The sequence below is a fragment of the Lissotriton vulgaris genome, chromosome 3_1 (assembly GCF_964263255.1).
Source record: "Lissotriton vulgaris chromosome 3_1, aLisVul1.2, whole genome shotgun sequence".
Lineage (NCBI taxonomy): Eukaryota > Metazoa > Chordata > Amphibia > Caudata > Salamandridae > Lissotriton > Lissotriton vulgaris.
The window spans coordinates 1,840,079,381-1,840,099,610 of NC_141689.1; the positions used below are offsets into that span (position 1 = coordinate 1,840,079,381).

The 20,230-nt window shown below is 45.6% G+C and overlaps 1 protein-coding gene across 5 annotated transcripts in view; it reads right to left on the reverse strand.

Annotated features, from left to right (window-relative positions):
• SH3D19 (SH3 domain containing 19) overlaps window positions 1-20,230 on the reverse strand; it is a 571,044-nt gene that overhangs the window by 50,363 nt on the left and 500,451 nt on the right. For all 5 annotated transcript variants that reach the window (XM_086962289.1, XM_086962292.1, XM_086962290.1 and 2 more), the window contains exons 15-17: window positions 17,387-17,517; window positions 9,561-9,619; window positions 5,682-5,893 (exon numbers count right to left, since the gene is read on the reverse strand). In XM_086962289.1, the coding sequence (XP_086818415.1) occupies window positions 5,682-5,893; window positions 9,561-9,619; window positions 17,387-17,517 (402 nt within the window). The remainder of the gene's footprint in view (window positions 1-5,681; window positions 5,894-9,560; window positions 9,620-17,386; window positions 17,518-20,230) is intronic.

A 20,230-nucleotide genomic window follows, 5' to 3' on the forward strand; every position in this document is an offset into this window, starting at 1 on the left:
ACAAATTCCACAAAGACTGTTGCTGCAGACTGTGTGACATGGTGTAAACCATGAGTGAAAACATGACCTAACACAATCCTGTGTGCCATGCCAAAGTCACTGCTTCTAATATATGTATGTAATATATGTATGTAATATATGCTCTTCCGCTAAGGCAGAGGAGCGTTGCCCCACTGCTGGCAAAGCAGAAAAAATAGAAATAAAATGATAATAACATTGTTATTATCATTTTATTTTTCTTTGCTTCCTACAGGGCTCGATTGGGGCAGGGAGGTGGTCACAGGGGAAGGAGTGGTTTGCACACTCCAAGTGCACATATCTGCTTGGCCGGCCATCTTGGCCCGCCCACATAGTCATGCGCACTTTGCACGTTCCCATCCAGGCTGTAATGCACAACCTGATGGGGAACATTTAAAGGCTCTACATGCCTCCATCTGAGCGCCAAACCACAGAGCTCAGACCAATCACAACGCTGCATTGCAGCATTGTGATTGGCTATGGGGAGCCTGGCTGCTTCCTGTTGCGGACGTCGCCTAGAAGAGAAGCAGAGAGACGGTTGTAGTTTAAAAGGTACGTTTAAAAAAATATATATATTCCACACCCAACCCAGTTCCCTGCCAGCCGCCACTGGTAAGGCTCAAAAATGACTGCGTATATGCCGAAGGTCGCTCTGCCGGTGATACTTCCGACCCGGTGGAGCCCTTGACCAGTTCAAGTGAGAATATGGAAGTAGAGACGGACACTGCCGTAGACATGTAATCTGACAGAAATCCCAGGAGCTTTTTCAAATGACACGTAGTGGAGCGGATAACCCCAATCTACCACCCAAGTCGGTAAGTTGAAGCGGAGGGAAGGGTAGAGAGAAAATAGCTCTCAATCCCATTTTAAATTTCGTGCGATCTGAAACGCGATGTGCGCGCCGATGGTGTAGCTCCCGGGTCAACTACCAGTAGTGGAGCGGATAACCCCAATCAACCATCCAAGTCGGTAAGTTGAAGCGGAGGGAAGGGTGGAGAGAAAATAGCTCTCAACCCCTTTTTAAATTTCGTGCGATCTGAAACGCGATGTGCGCGACGATAGTGTAGCTCCTGGGTCACCGTGTTACTAGTTGTCCTCCACAACTAGGAACACGGTGACCAGGGAGCTACACCATTGGCGCGTACATCGCGTTTCAGATCGCACGAAATTTAAAAAGGGATGGAGAGCTATTTTCTCTCCACCCTTCCGTCCGCTTCAACTTACTGACTTAGATGGTAGATTGGGGTTATTCGCTCCACTACTGGTCATTTGAAAAAGCTCCTGGGATTTCTGTCAGATTACATGTCTAAGGCAGTGTCCGTCTCTACTTCCATATTCTCACTTGAACTGGTCAAGGGCCCCACCGGGTCGGAAGTATCACCGGCAGAGCGACCTTCGGCATATACGCAGTCATTTTTGAGCCCTGAAGATTCGCGCAAGCGATGAAACACGTGTCGGCTGGCTGCTGTTAAGTACATGAAAATTAAAGAACGGAAGACTACCCTTTGTATTTTGGATAAGACTGTTTTTCTGCAGCTTTACCTGTATTTCTTGTTGCATGTCTAACTACCTACGTTTACTTGGATATCATATGCTGTAGTGTAGTTCCTAGTTTCCCACTAGGCCCTGCGCATTGGAATAACAAACAGTAGTATCGACGTGGAACTGCGGATATTCCAGGCCTCCACTGACTATGCTAAACTTAATTGGGTTGTGTTACCAACTAGCTCAGAGGTCACTGGAAACTTTCTTCTCTGCATAGGAAGTGATCAGCTTCCTTGGCACAGACAAGAAGGGATTCAGTTTTCCAACAACCGTGCAACATGACAACTTTGCTCCTCAGATCAAGAGTCGATCTCTAGGGTCGTGTGAAACAATAGACACAGATTTCACTCAGTCAGTCTAGTGCAGTTTACTTTCACAGTATGTAGAGAATAGAGAGACGGGCGTTAGTCAATAAAGGGTTAACATTTATTGAACAGTCTTTCTTCTCGTACAAGAGAAATGTATTGCCACAATTGCAATAACTGTTATTATAAAAAGTACGTACAGTAAGATAAGTAATGCGAAATAGAACTGTAAAAGCATTGATATGGTTTCTTAGCCATACAATGGTTTAAAAGTAATAAAACATATATACAGTCATATATACATTAGGCTAACATACTCAACTGGTGCTTCTAACTAAGCCTACCCCAGTGTGCCTGACCTAAGCCTAACACGTGAAAAGGGGAGCAAGTAAGTAGCTTAAGTTAAGTTGGTTTTGCCAAGGTTTGTTTCAAGAATTCTCGTCTAAGGGTTTAGTCAACACCATACCTCTGAATAGAATGATGGAGGATTGGTATCTCCTTCAGGGGTCTCTCTCGATATCCCAGTCACCCGCGAGGGTAAACCGGAAGCGCCGGGACTGGATTTCTCTGCACGAGAAATGCAGCGGCTTCTCTCTGCAGCGCGTCGAGGAAGGAGGGGTGACAGCGTCCGCGGGCAGCTGGGCTGGATGTCTTCGCAGAGGACGGCTGCTCAGCTCCTTAAGCGTACTGCACCATAGTTCGCGCTGTAGCGGCGATAATGGTAATCAGCAGCTTCACCACCACAGGATAGCAGGCTGCAGCGACAGAGTGCTAGTTTTTACCAACACAGGGTCATGCAGGCAGCTGGCATCAGCAACAGGCAACGAACTCGCAGCTCGTATCTCTCTCATTGCTTAAGGCAACGCTGGTAATATTTATACCTGACAGGTGCCGGGTTTGACGCAAGTTTGCTGGACATAAGACGTCAATTAAAGATGTCACTAGGAAGTGACAGTTATCAGTTGCTCATTAGAGTTCCATTACTAATCAAAACATAGCAAGCGGGGATTTCCAGGTTTGCTAAGTTTTTATCTTGTTGAAGAACTCGGAGTGTTATCTAGGAATATCAGATAGTGACTGCTGCTCTGTCATTGCACTAATTGGTCGCAAAGGAAGTAGCAGAGAGTCATGCTGGAATGTGGCTCTGTTCGTGTGAGGCCAGAGATGACTTTTCAGAAAATCGCACTTGAACGGTTATGCCAATATAGGGAATAAATGGATTTATAGCCGAATAGGGGCATAAGGTCACAGTATCGATCAGGAACCTAGATAAGCACGCAACAATGCTTGTGCATAGGGTTTGCTTTTCCTTGAATCCTTGTGTTTTACCAGCTTGCTGGTTTAACCTATGAGTGGTTATTGGGTTTTTTCACTCACCTAGTTGCATCACCTTATTGTTTTTTTGTGCATCTATTATTGGCAGTGCGCCCATTGCTCCGCTGACACTAAAAACATTTCTGCAATAACTCCAACCCTCCAGAGACAAAGCCTACCTTGGGTTTGCCCACAGTGGACTCACCAATGTCTTCTGCAGCCTCTTTGTGCAGGCCCCCTCTACCGGGAGTGTCTCTCGTGACGAAAAAACCCAACACCTCAGAACAGCTCTGCACCTCTGCCCTAAGTAGAAGAGAAGAAGACCAAAGGTGCCCCCACATCCCCCACCATAGTGAGACCTGAGCCGACTTTTTGGTTCAGCCTGACTGGCCTCCCAACTGCATCCTCTTTGCAAGCGGACCGTTCCCCATTAAAGTGAATGAGGCACCTGACGCAGTAACACACCTCGACACCCGGACCCCCCAGAGGCTCTTGAGGTGACCTGCTTGTGTAGCCTTGGACCTTGTCCCATACTCGCCTTAAGTCCAGGAGATTGGCCCCGTATGTCGCTGTGAAGTGCCTGAATTCTGTGCATGTTTCTCCCCCTTAGCCCAAAACTAGTACTCTATTCCCCCTCACATCAGACCTATTCCCTCTTTTGCAAAATTCAAAAGTCAGCTCAAAGTCCTGTTCCTCGACTGTGCCCTAGTGAACAGATAGGAGCAGCCGGAGCGCTGAAGCAGACACCTCGCAAAGCTTTGACTCTGTGTCCTCAAGACTTCTACCCCCGCCAAGCCCCTGACCCGTTCTCGTCACTCCTCCCCAAAAGTGGAGCTCTGCTCATGACAGTAACTTTCCTCTAAGACTTTCCAAGTCCTCAGCGCCTCACGGTTACGCTACGAATTGGAACTCTCCGCCCATGACCTATACTATTATTGTAATATGTGATTTTTTGCAATGCAACTGGTGTAAAGCACTCCAATACCCTCGGGTCAGGCCAGCGCTATATAAAACTTCGTAAATAAAAAAAATAAAAAGTATGTCTTTCTGCCATAGGATAACAATACTGCTTTAGAAATTGCACACTGTTCTATTTAAAAACTGTAAAAATGTATAACCTGAAAAAGTACCTACCTGATTCCGATGATCTTTTTTTTTTTTTTGTATGTTCTTATATAGCGCTCGAATCACCGGGGAGGTATCTCGGCGCTTGCCTTGGGAACCCGTCCTGGCTTTTCCCTGTGAGATAGCCCCTACAGGGCATCCCCAAGGTGAAAGCCAGGCATCCCGCCGCGGGGGGCCGTTGTGGAGATTAAGCAAGCTTAATGCCCAGAGTTGCAGAGTGTGAAGCCATGATTAGGTCAGGCACCGAAGCGAGAATTATCAAGTCTGTGGATATTTGAGCTCAAGACCCTGCCGCGTCGGGAATTGAACCCTGGTCCCGGGTCTGACTTCTGCTTCAGGGTCTGCCTGCTCTAACCAGTGAGCCACACTTCTCCACTTGGTATCTACATTCATATAAAAGTTTAAGGTATTTTTATAAATTGATGGTGTGTTTCTTTATTGAGCGTGGACTCACTCACTGCTTTTGTGTGTGCAATAAATGCTTAGCACTCCCCTCTGTTATGCCTAACTGCTCACCCACACTACCACAAAAGATACCATTTGGGGTGTAATTTGTGCCTCTGTAATTCCTTTGGGGTTTGCCTGGATTATTTACACTGTGTATCGCTATTTGGTCCACTATATTAAGAGCTAGCTTCCTACATTGGTGGGGTCCAAAACAGTGCATTTACTGTACGATGGTATGTATTGTGTAATGTTCAATATTCTTTACTAAAATCAGAAGAATATCACCAAATCTCAAAATACAAGCAGGCTGGTAAGCTGGTTATTATGTGGGCAAGAGATCTCATTCTTGATTTTTTCTGGGTATTCGACTGGTGTCTGATGCTGATAAAGGAACTTGCTAAACCACTGTTCCAATAGGAAACAAAAATAGCAGACAAGGCAAGGAGTACTAACTACTTCAGGTGCTAATCTGGATGCTAATCCATTATATGGATGACCTACTTAATAAAGAGGAAAACGCATAACATAACAATTAGACCTCCTCCCAAACAGACACTGTCTGTTCTGGTCTCTGTTGCTGGGATGAGAACCCATCAACTTCAATTATTGCAAAATGCCACTGTCCAGGTCATTTGTGACTTAAAGAAGGCTGGCCATATCCCTGGACTGATTGCCACACAGTAAATGCACCACAGCACACAAAGAAAATAGTCTAGGAAATGTGTAGAATGCAGAAATTACTGGTTTGCCAGGATACTAATGCTCTTGGCAAAACGTACAACTGCTCAACAATAGAATGTGATGAAAAATACAGCAGTCAATAGCACAACTAAGAAAAGTACATTTGAGTATTTCCTTTTTTCAAATGGTTAGTTATTGAATATCGGAGTTCCCCAATATAATTATCAAAACATGTTAATTGCTTACCTGAACCTGCAGGCCCACTTTGAAGAGCACTTGGGAGGTCCTCAACAACCTCCACAAAATTTAGCGGGAAAATCCCAACTTGGCCTTTGAGCTCGCCTTTTGCCCACTCTTCATTTACATATTCTTTAAGGCGAATAATCTCTCCTTCTGCAAAACTCAGCTCACTATCCTGTTCTCCAATGAACTCAAACCTAGCCATGCATCTTGGTCCCCTGAAAAACAAAGAACATGTCATTAAAGTCAGCCCCAAAGACCAGAAGAAAAAACTTTGTTTCATATTTTTATTTACATGTTAAAAAAAGATGGACAACTTGTGGCTCCATGATAAATTCAAAGGATATCTGGCAAAGATATTAGTTGTGTCATGATACTGCTGGGTATGGCTACTACTTAAGCGCAATCATTACATGTGAAATTTAATCTTTGAGACTCAGGGTACCGAAAATAAATTACTAGCCCAAACAATGCGGGCTGTACACTGAAAGCGATCAATTAAACCCTACAATAGGAGTGTTTGGATACATTGAAATATTTGTTTCAGAGGCAGAGTAATCAATACTGGAAAGAATATGTGGGGGATATAGATTGGTTAAATTCAGTTGTGACACTTTCCGATTAATTATACAACCTATATTTTTTATTTTCATTATCTCTCACTAATTACTATATACCTAAAACTGAAGTTCCTATAGGTACAATTGTCCATTTAGCATTAATTTGCTGAGAAGTGTCTATAATCTTTGTTTCCGCTATATACTGACCTGAATTGCAAACACTGCATATATGTGTTGTATATTACTGTAATTTACTATCCTTTGTAGTTCTATTTAAATTATTAGTTTTTGTATCTTGTATGTAGAGGTACTGCATAAGAAATTCCCTTTACACCAGGCAAATGTAAAAATGGGGCCAGTGGCTCGTATTAGGCTTGGCTATCTACATGACGGCCTGCTGCTAATATCTCCAACAATCAGAGGTCCTCATACACTAGCAAGAGGGGCACTGTAGTCACCTGTCCCGGTGAGTATTGAGACTAGTTCCCCGGGACCCTCCCACATCTAGGGGAGTCAAAATATATCTTCTGTCCCGCCCTCCCTTCTGCTTTGCAATACCATATACCCTTCACCAACCCCAGCTGCTCTACTTTTACAATTTGGACATTAGTACCAGTGGTTTTAACGTGGCAGATTACCTCTGTGTGTTACACCCCTCTGCTAATGCGGCTCCCACACATACTGGTGGTTCTGTCGGAGGTGAAGTAACCATTGGTTAATCCCTGCTGTTTGTACTATGGGAAGTTTTACTGCCCAGGTGGTAGCCTCACTTACTGTGGGGCCAAATCTATTGCTTGAAAGCCTAATTTGGCTCCAATGGAAAGTTTTCCCATATACTGCATGATGAATATAAGATATTTTGTTAAACATAAATAAAGACATGGATATAATTTCTATGCACATTCATGGCAAATCACAGTAGCTAGGAAAAATTATGGGCTGAGCTCAGATTATCACCACTACTTGCCTGCTAAATTTACAAATAATTGCTTTTATGAAGGGCATGAGAAAAGTGCTTTGGGCAATAATGAAAGCAAGGAAAATGGGTCTCCAACCGTCCATTTAAGTAGTAGAAGACAGACAATATTTAGGGGCAGAGAGCCTGGTGCTACAACCCCTGCTGCACTAAAGGTGGCTATATTGCTCCTTGTGTGGGCTTCAACTCTCTCAATAAGAAACTTAATTGTACTACTTATCCAAAATCTTATCCTTACACAAACAAAATACATTTTCTTGGAATAAATGATGTTCCAGTAAACAGAAAAGGCGGTACGTGATGCCTAATTCGCAAAGGGTAAGAGTAAATGCATCATAAATCAAGGGTAGTTATACAAAAGGGAAATTCGGATAATGAGATGTGAGTTTTCTGAGAGGATAACTTAAAGTAGTAAGTTTAACTAAAATTACTTGATTATATGTTTCAGAATCTATGATTGTAATTTGTTCAAAAAGTCAACCTTAATGAAGCAAGAGAATACTGGACGGTAGGATTATGATGTCATGAGAGCTCTCCATTTATGTAAATAGTTTTGTAGAAACAGGAAGGCAAATCATGGTAATGCTATTTATTTACTATTTTCTTGCATCCATAATATGTTACTGTAAAACACTTAACATATGTTGGCTGTTGATCTAATGAATGTCAAAGCATTTCAGAAACATAGATATTAATAAAAGCATGGCTAAAAGAAACAAGAAACCACCTCCAGGCTTCAAAAACGCTGTATATATGTGCTGCATTATGCTTAATTGACTATCCTTTGTAGTTCTATTGAAATTATTTGTTCTTGTACCCGTTTTTCTGCAAATCTCTCCGATGTTCCTGTGGCCTGGTTCACTCTTTACAAGACTACAAATAAATACATTACAATAAAAATAAAACAATTACTCAATCTGGGCAAGGCTTTGTTTGTGCCAACAATAGTACAAGAGGTAGAATGCTCTTTGCACTATTAGAAGATACCAACAACAATCTCCAGCATCACTCGCAATGTAATGTTATTTGTAATCCGGCAGAGATTAGCATTGCTGAGCTTCACAATGCTTGATTTCAGGTATGGCTATAATAAATGGCCGACACTGTTCAACATGCGTTTTCAAGCTAGTGACACATTTGACTGTCTAGTTGTAATCAAACACACAAAAGGTGATTGGAAGAATGCTTGCAAATAGCCTAGACTACTGGCAACTGTTCTAGGAAGAATTCCAACCCCTCGTCTTTTGCCCACAGTGCCACTCGACACACAGGCGGCCATATGCATACAATACTTTAATGAATATAGGTGCCAGCAATGTGTTAATTTCATCTTAGTTCTGACCAGTAACTCACTTTTAGTTAAAAAACGAATGTGGTTTAAAGTATGAAAGATGTCTTCCTACATCAATATTTATAAGGCATGCATAACTGAAATCCGGCGTGTCTCTTTCCTGATATAGTCTGATGTTATGCTACGTTATGTTAATATTCCTTTCCTGGAGAATCAGACCTACCTTAAAATTCAGTTTCATCATTTACCTCTTATTAAAATAAGGATGATAAAACAATTGAATTGACATATAATACAATGAAATAAAAAAAACAGCAAGAAAACTAGAAACTAGTCTGGAGACTACTGGGGATGCCCCGGAGGGTTGCTGAGAGGGAGATGTAAAATCCACCTTAGAGATAATGGTAGTGTCCTTGGATGGAAAAACATATGCTATGTAAAGAATCACTACAATAGGTACAAATGATTTTTCACCCAATGAGGACTCTGTCAATTCAAAGGGAATAATGACTCTGTACATGTTGCCTGACCAAATATACATTTTTAATAAAGGACTGTAATGCTAATTGTTTCCCAATTATACACCTGATCCACACAAGACATGGATGATTTCTTTTCTTTAAAAATGCCAAAGGACAATAAAAAAGTAGTAAAGAAATTAAGCTTGCATTTTCCTTTATCCCTGAAAAAAAGCGAATTTTTACGGTGGTTTGTGGGTTCTTAAAGTGGGTTGGAAGCATAAAAAATTAGGTGAACACTAACGCATCTGTGAAATTCTGCCCAGGAGAATAAATTCATAAAAAGTGGTGAATTAGCTTGAACAACAACATTTCTTTAAGACGGATTTCACGTTTCACATTTCAGTAGAACATTTTGCACATGCTGATTAACACCACCACCACTGCACAAGATACATGAAGCTCTGTACACCATTTCTAATCCACAGCAACACAAAAGACGCCAATGCTTTGTTTGGGACAAGATGTGCCCCCCCCCCCTGCTAAATGAGGAACACCCATTTGGATTTTTTTTAAAACCTTAATATTCATGAAACTCACGTAATGCTCGTTGACGTTAAAGATTTCCGTTTACAATTATCTGGGCCAGGAACATCAACCTAGATTTTAAAATAAAAGGAGAACATCAAATGCTTTAGAATCTAATTCTATAATCACGAGAAGCAAATGTTTGCACACAAATTAAATATTTTAATTTTGCCTTTCATTTATTTTGCAAACCTGAATATAAGTACCTCCCTAGCAGCAGTGGGGAACAGTTTTAGCCCCATAAAACATACTTTGATTTTTTTTTCACAAAAAAACGAGTATGCTTGCAGTGGTGATACTTTAATTAGATGAAATAATAGTTTTTGCTGTTAGCCATTATGTGGGGGGTAACAACATGAACATTTTCAACTAAACCAATCCATTAGCCTTATTAAAGGTTTTAACCATCCAAGCAGGTCTGCTTTTTGCGTTATAAAAATTGCAAGTTACTTTAATTATCCTGAATTAATGCAAGAGTATACCTTAAGTATGTATTGATAATGTATTTAAAAGAGTTACTATTATTGTAACAAGAAGTCAGAGGATGACATTGATTCTCAATGAATGAACAGCGATGGCAAATACCAAAGATCTGAAACGCTGTCAAAGTATATACTGGAAAGAGAGGACACCAAAATTGTGCAACACCAGGCTCATTCATCCTCTTCCTCGTTACTGAGCTGGGCACGTGGTTAATCACATTTTCAAAACACCTCTCAGATAAGGTACTGAGCGGACCTCCAAACCTCAGTGATGTTAGACTGCATCAAGTTGTAAAATTTAAGGTACACATGAGCTATACAGAACTGAAATGGAGGTCTTGTTTAAGGTTTTCACATGAAACTTGGCTTTTAGATCGAAAGCAGTCTTTCCTAAGTAATGGAAAACGTGGACTGTTGTAATAAGTATTAGTACTCAAAAGTTTGTATCCATTCATCTGTGAGCTTGCGCATGGGCACGTTCTGTAACATCTATCTATTATTGTAAGGTTTGTGCCATTGCACTTTACAACTTCCTCAGGTAATCATAAAATCTTGCGTTTATGTTATCGTGTATACACTACTCATTGTGGGACTGTTGGTGCTAAAGTACTCCTGCATGGGTCATCTTTATTTAGTAGTCAGTTAAGTCATTTGCCAGGCCGGTTTCTATTTCACCAGATATTTATGATGCAAATTTATATTTTTCAAGTCTCAAGATTAATTCTGATGCATCTATTTCAACCTTGGCCAATTATATAGTAAGTTGTGCCTGTACCTTTGCTGCATCTATCTCCATTTTCTACGCTGACTGCCTTTATTTGCGATTTCTAACTCAAGTAATTTTTTCTATTGTAAATCATATTACTACTACCTTCATGGCCTCCCATTTACTACCTCAAGTTCTGCATGTTCTACTATTTAACTGAAAATTATGCTTTATTGGATGTTTACGTCTTCCCCAAACGGGGTAGTCTCCAATTTGGTGCTTTTGGTCTACTTCGAACAATATAATACATTGCTATATAGTGATAATGTTTTTATGAGAGTCTACCCAGATAAATAGTTTCTAAATCTATTTGCGTTATTAGTTGACAAGAACATTGCATTTATTCTCCAAAAGCTATGGTCTACAGGTGAGTAGTGAGACTATACCCTATTCTCCATGTTGTAACCTTCATGTCAGTCAGTTCTGATTCCGTAATCCCCTGTTGTAATGTTCATATTTTACTGTAGTACTCTTGTCAGTCACTAGCATTCTGGCCACCATGTCATCTGTAGTACTGTTGCACAAGTTACTTACCTTCGGTAACAATATATCTGTAAGAAACAGTACTTAGTGTTAGATTCCTTACCCTAGAATATCCCCAGGCGTCAGACTGGGTGCAGAAAGTTTTGCGTAGCAGTACCCCTGTGCGTCGGTAGGCGTCGTCTGCGGCTCCTCGTCCGTCGCCAGCGTCAATGGCGCCGGGATGACGTCGGAGTACTTAGACGCCGCCCTCGCGTGCGGACGTCAGTTCTTATACACAGCTTTTCCGCGCCAGGAACGCAGAGCCATGATAAAAACCGACACTGGTGCCATGAAACTAGGGTCCTCAAAGGGAAGAACCATAACCCTAGATATTGGTTCGCAGAACGGGGAGGATGGTTGGGGCGGTAGGAATCTAACACTAACCACTGTTTCTTACAGATATATCGTTACCGAAGGTAAGTAACATGCGCATCTGAAAGAAACAGGTTAGTGTTAGATTCCTTACCTTAGAATAGATACCCCAGCAATACCAACCCCGGAGTTGGGTCTGCGAACCAATGATCACACTGGAAAGTTCTGGAGAACAGAACGGCTGACAAAGCCATCTCTCCGGACTTGACTGTCCAGGCAGTAGTGTCTAGCCAACGTGTGCAACGAGGCCCACGTAGCTGCCTGACAGATGTTCTGCAAGGGGACTCCCCAACCCAGGGCAGTGGTAGCCACCGTGGCCCGAGTGGAATGGGCCCTCAGCCCAACAGGAGGCTCCTTTTTAGCCAAAGAGTAGCATACCTTGATGCACAACACGACCCACTGAGAGATGGTCCGTTTGTGCACCGCCCGTCCCTTGTTAGCGCCCATGTAACCAACAAAGAGCTGGTCGTCCACCCGGAACTGGCGTGTGCGGTCCAGATAGAATGAGAGCACGCATTTTGGGTTCAGACGGTGGAGCCTCTTCCTCTTTCGAGGGATGCGGAGGCAGAAAGAAGGTGGGCAGGGTGATGGACTGCCCGATGTGGAAGGCTGTGACTACCTTGGGCAGGAAAGAGGGACACGTTCTCAAGACAACTTTGTCCGGATGGACAGAAAGGAAAGGAGGTTTGGAATAAAGAGCCTGGAGCTCACTCACTCTCCTGGCAGAGGGGATGGCAACCAGGAAGGCAGTCTTAAGAGTGAGAAGACGAAGAGGGCAATTGTGAAGTGGCTCGAAAGGAGCGCACATCAAATAAGTAAGAACAAGGTTGAAGTCCCACTGAGGCATCACGAAAGGAACAGGAGGAAACATGTTAGCGATGCCCTTCAATAATGTATTTACAACAGGGTACTTGAAAAGAGAAGGCTGATCAGGTAGCCTTAAAAAGGCTGAAATGGCAGAGATGTAGCCCTTGATAGTGCCCAGGGCAGAGCCCTGCTGGGCAAGAGAAAGAAGAAAGAGGAGAACCTCTGAAAGGGGGGCAGAAAGGGGATCCACAGCCTTTGCCGTGCACCATGCCACAAATTTGTTCCACCTGCAGGCGTATACTGATTTTGTGGAGGGACGCCTGGCTGCCAGAATCACATCACAGACCTCAGGAGGCAAGTCAAATGGCCTCAACTGTCGCCGCTCAATCTCCACGCATGGAGGTGGAGACTGGACAGGTTCCGGAGGAGGACCGTCCCCTGCTGCTGCGACAGAAGGTCCTCCCGAAGAGGCAGATGAATCGGGGGATCGACGGACATGCTGAGTAGCTCGGGATACCAGTATCTTCGTGCCGGAGCCACAAGGATGACTTGGGTCCGGTCGCACCTGATCTTCTTCAGCACTCTGGGCATAAGTGGTATAGGCGGAAAGGCGTATAACAGACCGCAGCTCCACTCGCGACGAAAAGCGTCTCCGAGCGAGTGCCGCCTTGGAAATTCCAACGCGCAGAACTGATGACATTGCGCGTTCTCTTCGGTGGCGAATAGATCGAACCAAGGCTCTCCCCATTGCTGAAAGAGGCCTTGCGCCACGTCCGAGTTCAGACGCCATTTGTGATCCATCATGCACGGGTGGCTGAGTTCATCCGCCCTGGCGTTCAGGGAACCTGCCAGGTGTTGAACCACCAGAGTGACGCCCTGGTGTTCCAGCCAGAAGCGCAGAGCCTTCTGACAAAGGGTCCACGACCCCACCCCGCCCTGTTGGTTACAGTACCACATGGCAGTGGTGTTGTCCGTTAACACCTGCACTACACTTCCCCGGACAGAGGGAAGGAATGCTTTCAGTGCAAGTCGGATCGCCCGCAGCTCCAGAAGGTTGATTTGGAGCCGGGACTCCGCCGAAGACCAGAGGCATCTGATCTCCGCCTCTCCCATCTGGCCCCCCCAGCCCAGGAGGGACACATACGTCACTACTACGTGCTCCGGTTGGGGTAGGGAGAGGGATATGCCGTTGACCCAATCGCGGGCCGTGAGCCACCACTGCAACTGACTCGCAGTGCCCTCCGAGATCAGTGTGTGGTCGATCAGGTTGCCCTGATGCTGGGCCCACTGAAACTTCAGGTCCCACTGCAGAGCCCGCATCCGCCACCTGGCGTGATGCACCAGAAGGATGCAGGAGGCCATCAGCCCCAGAAGGCGCAGCGTCAACCTGACCGAGACTTTGGATAAAGACCGAAAGATCGGAATCAGAGCCTGAACATCCCAAACCCGCTGTTCGGGAGGATAAACCCGAAACTGCGCCGAGTCCAGAACCGCTCTGATGAAGAGGAGCTTCTGAGAGGGACACAGGTGTGACTTCGGCACATTGATGGAGAACCCCAGCAGGTGCAAGAGGTCGGCCGTAGTCTGGAGGTGGCTGACGACTGTCTGGGGCAAGCCCGCCTTCAACAACCAGTCGTCGAGATAGGGGAAGACTGACACCCCTAATCTGCGCAGATGGGCTGCGACCACCGCCATCACTTTCGTGAACACCCGAGGGGTGCTGGTAAGGCCGAAAGGGAGCACGGTAAACTGAAAGTGCTTGCGGCCTACAGTGAACCGCAGGTAACGCCGGTGGGTCGGCAGGACGGGGAAGTGAAAATATGCGTCCTGCAAGTCCAACGCTACAATCCAGTCTTCGGGGTCTAGGGCAGCTAAGACCTGAGCCAAAGTCAGCATCATGAACTTCTCCTTCCGGAGGAAGCCATTGACGTTCCGCAGGTCCAAGATAGGGCGTAGGCCCCCTTTGCCCTTCTTGGGAACCAGAAAGTAGTGGGAGTAACAACCACACAATACCTCTGGCCCAGGAGCGTGCTCGATGGCCCCCTTGGCCAAGAGGGCCGTAACTTCCTCTTGCAGAAGTTGCAAGTGATCCCCCGACACTCGGTGGTACTGCGGTGGCATGGCTGGAGGGGTCGCCTCGAAGGGGAGGGAGTAGCCCCTTCGGACGATTTAAAGCACCCACCTGTCCGATGTGATGGAGCGCCAGTGGATGAGACTATGGCAAACCCTGCCCCCCACTGGCGTCGAATGGGCCTGAAAGCTCGGACTAGGAAGGCTTTGAGGCGGATGCTGCGGGGGTGGATGTGGACTGGCCTCGCCGCTGTCCCCTGGCACCGCCACGGCGCTTACCACGTCCGCCGCCGCGCTGAATGTTAGTCTGCAGACCGTGACTGGCAGGACGTGAGGGGGCGCCCCTTCCTTGGCCACGAAAGGAGCGAAAGGAAGAAGTTTGCTAGCGCTGGCCCGACAGGCCCAAGGACTTGGCCGTAGCCCTGGAGTCCTTGAAACACTCAAGCGCACTGTCTACCTTGTTGCCAAAAAAGCGACGGCCATCAAACGGCATGTCCATGAGGGAATTCTGGACATCAGCCGAAAAGTTGGCGGACCTCAGCCAGGCGTGGCGGCGAAACTCCACCCTCTTGGAAAACGCCCTGCCCAGCGAGTCCGTGGTATCCAGCCCACATCGGATAGAGTACCGTGCTGCATCCCGCCCTTCCGGAAGGGCTTGAGCGAGTTTGACCTGGGCCTCCTCCGGGCAAGCTGGCAGCAAGTCCGCGACCGTGTCCCACAGAGAGTGGGTATAACGGCCCAAAAGGCAAGTGGTGTTGACCGACCGCAACCCCAGACTAAGTGAGGAGAACAGCTTCTTACTGAACTGCTCATACCTTTTGGATTCCCGATCAGGTGGTGCAGTTGGGAATGCGGTCTGGGAGTTAGAGGCCTGAAAAACCAGGCTCTCGGGGTGGGGTGGGTGGACAGGAAGATAGGGTTGCACCGGTGCCGGGGGGGTGGCGCCTGGCTACGTTCCGATCTACAGGGGGACCTGTAGCGGGCCTGGACCAAGTGCCAAACAGAACGTCAGTAAGGGCCTCATTAAACGGCAGTAGCGGCTCCGAAGAGCTTGTCTGCGGTTTAAGGACCTCGGTGAGGAGGTTAGTCCTCACGGCCGCGACGGAGAGCTCAAGACCCAAGGCCTTGGCCGCCCTCATCAGCACCACGCTGTAAGCAGCCTCCTCCTCCGTAGCCACGGTAGGAGGGGAGACAAAGCCAGTGTCGGGCGAAGTGTCCAAACCACTGGCCTCCCCTAGATCCACTGCCCAGTCCTGAAGTGACTGGCACTCTCATGCCAGAGGGTCCACAGACCCCTCCCAATCCCCCTCGCCACTCATCTCCTGATAGTCAGGTTCAAAGGATGGGGCCGGATCATAGAAGAATTGCTCTTCTCTCGGCGTCGGATGCGGCGTCGAGCGATGTCGGTCCGATGCCGGATCCGGACCGAGGGAGGGACGGGGGACGACGTCGTCCTGGGACGGCGTCTGGGGCGACTCCCTGGGGGTCAGCGCCGGCGGAGGGGTCGTAAGGTCGACCAGTGGCGACCCGGATCCGGACCCGGAGGGGCCCTGCGGCATCAGGACCGGAGTCGTCGACGGCGCCGGGGCCGAAGCACCTGGCCCGCTTCCGCTCCCAGTCGGCCATGAGGAAGGCATCGATCTCCGGCGTCGCTTTCAGCCCAGGGACGGCGGGTATGGAGCTGGTAGCAGCGCCTGCGGCTCCGGCGGAGCCGGTGTCACCTGAACCCCAGGCCGCATCGCGCGAGCGTTGGGGGGAGTCGGAAGAGCGATGTCGTCTCTTCGACTTCTTGTGCCTCTTACCTGAGGATTTGGAGCCCGACGAATGGTGTCAACTCGCCGAGTTTCGATGACTGTGGCCCCGCGACCGGTCCTTCGACCTACTCCTCGACCTAGACCATGAACGGCGCGGGCCGACTGCCGGAGCTCGAGGCGCTTATGGGACCGCTCCCGCCTAGCCTGTGACATCAAGTCCCGGCAGTCGGGGCACGACTTGTCGTCATGGTCGGCCCCAAGGCAATATAAGCACCGGCGATGGGGGTCGGTAACTGACATCAGTCGGTTGCAATCGGCACAGGGCTTGAACCCAGGCATCCCTACCGGCACGATAGTCTTACGACTTGAAACAGGATCAAAAAGATCGAAAAAGTTAGTCAAAAAGTGACTAAGGAGTACTGCTTTTTCCGGTTCAGCGCTTGCTGGCGCGGAAAAAAGAACTAAAGTCAGCACGCGAGGGCGGCGTCTAAGTTCTCCGACGACGTCATCCCGGCGCCAACGACGCCGACGACGGATGCGGAGCCGCAGACGACGCCTACCAACGCGCAGGGGTACTGCTACGCAAAACTTTCTGGATCCAGTCTGACACCTGGGGATATTCTAAGGTAAGGAATCTAACACTAACCTGTTTCTTTCAGATAAAGTCTTCAGTCCACATTATTAGAGCCCCACCGGTGTCACAAACCGTTTCACTAGTGTTGTGAAGAATTGGGAGTTTTCTTTGTTTGGTGCAATACCACTAATGGATTGGTAGGCTCCATCCAGATTTCCTCTCCCAAATAATGTCAAAATTTAAATTTTTGTGAAAGCAGCTTTGATACCGGCTTCAAAATAATCACATTTTAAGGGATCACACACCTTCATGCTACAGTTTATTTTTTTCAAATATGATGGAAAAAAAGCTGAAAACATGCACATCTACCAACAGCAGAGAAAACTGGCTAACATGACCTTCCAATTTTAATTACACCATTATACATCCTGCATTGATTGAAAATTTGATTGAAAACCTTCACATTAAAATTTCAGTGAGCGACTACTTACAAGAACTTTGACGAAGGTGGCAGGAAACATCCCAGTGCGCCCTCTAACTTGTCCCTGATACCACTCATCGTCTAGTTTCTCCAGCAGCTGGACAAATTCTCCAGCTGTCAGACTCAAATCATCGGAATTCTCTGCAAGAGACCATATGTTACAATTACTGAGCATATATCAATCTCAAAATATGTATATCCTGCTATGACTTTCAGTTCATGGTTTATAAGGGCCTGTGGGGATTATGGGTCACAACAAAAGAAGCATGCACCCTGCGGGGTGAGTTGATGGAGTGCCGCCAAAATACTCATCGTATTTATTTTCCGGGATATTGTTCACACTGACTCCGACAACATAAAAACGTTTTGCACAATAAAATATACAGAGCGAGCACTAAATGCATAGACCCATGAGTACCAAGTGCTATGTCCCTATTAGTTTTTATTCCATGTGTGCATGGAAACTTCAATACATCTTTTCACAGGTCTGAAGACAAATTATATATCCCATCTTTCATAATTGCATCTAGATGGCGTGGGTTTTTGTTAATCGGTTTCCAAAAAATAAATAAATACATTCATATTTAACTTCTGGAAATAAAAAAAAAAAAGGTTTTTGCCCAAAAACAGAAACAAAAGTACAGAAATGCACAAAAAGTAGAGTACTTGTGGCAAACCATTTCAAAGGATTGCATTAGACTTAAGGAAAATGTGGAGGGAACATTTGGAAATGCTTCTAGGCCAGACAATAGCTAGTATTTGGTCTTCTTACTGGGTTTTGCAAAGTATTGTGGCAGGATCAAAGGCCTGTTAGGAGAAGCAATTTGTGAATGTGAGAGTTCAGGCAGTGCCATAAGCCCCTGACAGTATCCCAATTAAGGTGGTGTTTTGAAGGGGGCAGGGGCAGGAGCTTCACTGCACAATGCGTAGTAAATTAAAGTACCTAAGTCAGGCTGACAACTGGACCAAGCTGGACATGCACAGTTCAAAGGCCTATGGTGCATCAGAGAGCTGGGGAACAAACAGAGAAGATCCCGAGTCTCTGCTGAGAGTTCTAAGTTGCTTTGCCCTGGGATAGCTAGTCAATCTTGATGCCGTTCTTTAGCACAAAGAGTGGCACCAGGATAGGCTGGGCTGGCAGAAAAGGTGGACAGGATAGCTACAGCAGCCGCAGCGCACACACGGTTTGGTGAAGCAAATAAATGGCAATAGGAAGGTGAGATAAGCAACATAAGGCCATTCAACCTGTGCTTTTATTACGAAGTTGCAGCTTTATTATAATGCCACGGGGTTCCTGCAACATTTTGCAGCTTCAAAGGTGATTGTTGCTGACTGTATGCAAGTCTAAGTGTTGCTCTCAGACTCAGCGGAGTGCTGTGCCTAGTCTGCTCTAACACATCCCAAAGCCACCCTGTCAATGGTTATTACAAAGTAAAGAAAAGTAACTTGCAGCACTCTTGCAGACTGTGCACTGAAAACGGTGCACTTATTGTAGATGATGACACTATCTGCTTGGATTCCTTGGATGCGAATGGTGGGTGTTTGCTGGTTAAAATCTTCAACTCCATGACTTCTGCGTCTGCCTCAATTCTGGAATCCTATAAAGGGCCGCATGGTTTATTCAGATCATCATCAGGAGTTCATCATTTCAAATATCGATCATTTATTAGAATTAAATACTGTGGTGTTTTTGTGACACCAGTAAAAATTACTTTAATGACCACTCCTTCTAGGCCTGCATTGGTTTGTGATCTGTAACAGCCTATTTTCTAAAATGAAGGTACCTTTCACTCTATACACCTGCCTACCTTCTAATATCGATGCCTCCTCCAAAGGTACCTTCTCTTCCGATATACGTGTCCATCACAGCATAAACATTAAAAGCCAACTTTCAGCAGTCTACCGGCAATTGCTGGTAGACTTCACTTTAGGCAAAAAAAAGAACAGATTTGTCTTAGTAGTTGCATTACCTAGGGGAACGTGAACTTCTTGTGGTGCGCTTGAACTAATTCCTATCGTCTGGAAAGATGTTTATGTGACTGTTAGTCATTGTTTTGAGTAGGTGCAGATCTGTTCGGTCCTTTACCTCTTTAAACTCAATGATATGAGTACGACAGAGTTGGGAAATAACACCTGGAGTCAACACCTATAAACAATCCAGGTTGTATATTGAGCTGTACTAGTGCGTATTATTTACCTTCATCATAAAGATGATCTTTCGCAATAGGATCAGAGCTTTCTACCACCACATGCCTTTATGTACCTGATCCTTTAAGGTACTTGAAATCACTGCATTTCAAGGCCCCTACAAGTTGTCAGAAATATTCTGGTGGGCTCACTTACTGTGCCTGCAAAAAAGCCAGAATGTTGCGTTTATACTAGGATTTTTCAGTAAAACTTGTATTCCATGTTTTGCATCCAGAGTGAGGAAATTAACTGTTCCATGTCTAAATCCTTAAATGAAACACTGCAAAGTGTTAGGACAAACCACAAGGTTTAAAATGTGATGTACTCCATATACAATAACAGTAATAATCAAGGAACACAGACTAACCATTCAGCTATCTCATATGATTGATTATACTCGCAATGATTTATTCAAATAAAAAATTGGAGGCATACATTTTAGGAATTGAGTATTGTCAACTGCATCGGCAGATATGGGAGAATGAAATGTATTTATGTTGCTTCTCTCTATAGATGTAATTCATATGAAGTATGTGGTGTCTTTCAGTTAACGTTATTGGTGCCACAGTAAGGAGATTATAAAAGATTGCAAGAATCTTGACTATGTCAGTGGTATCGATGAGATTTGATTATATTGATAATGAAGGTAGCACAATAGTGTGCGTTA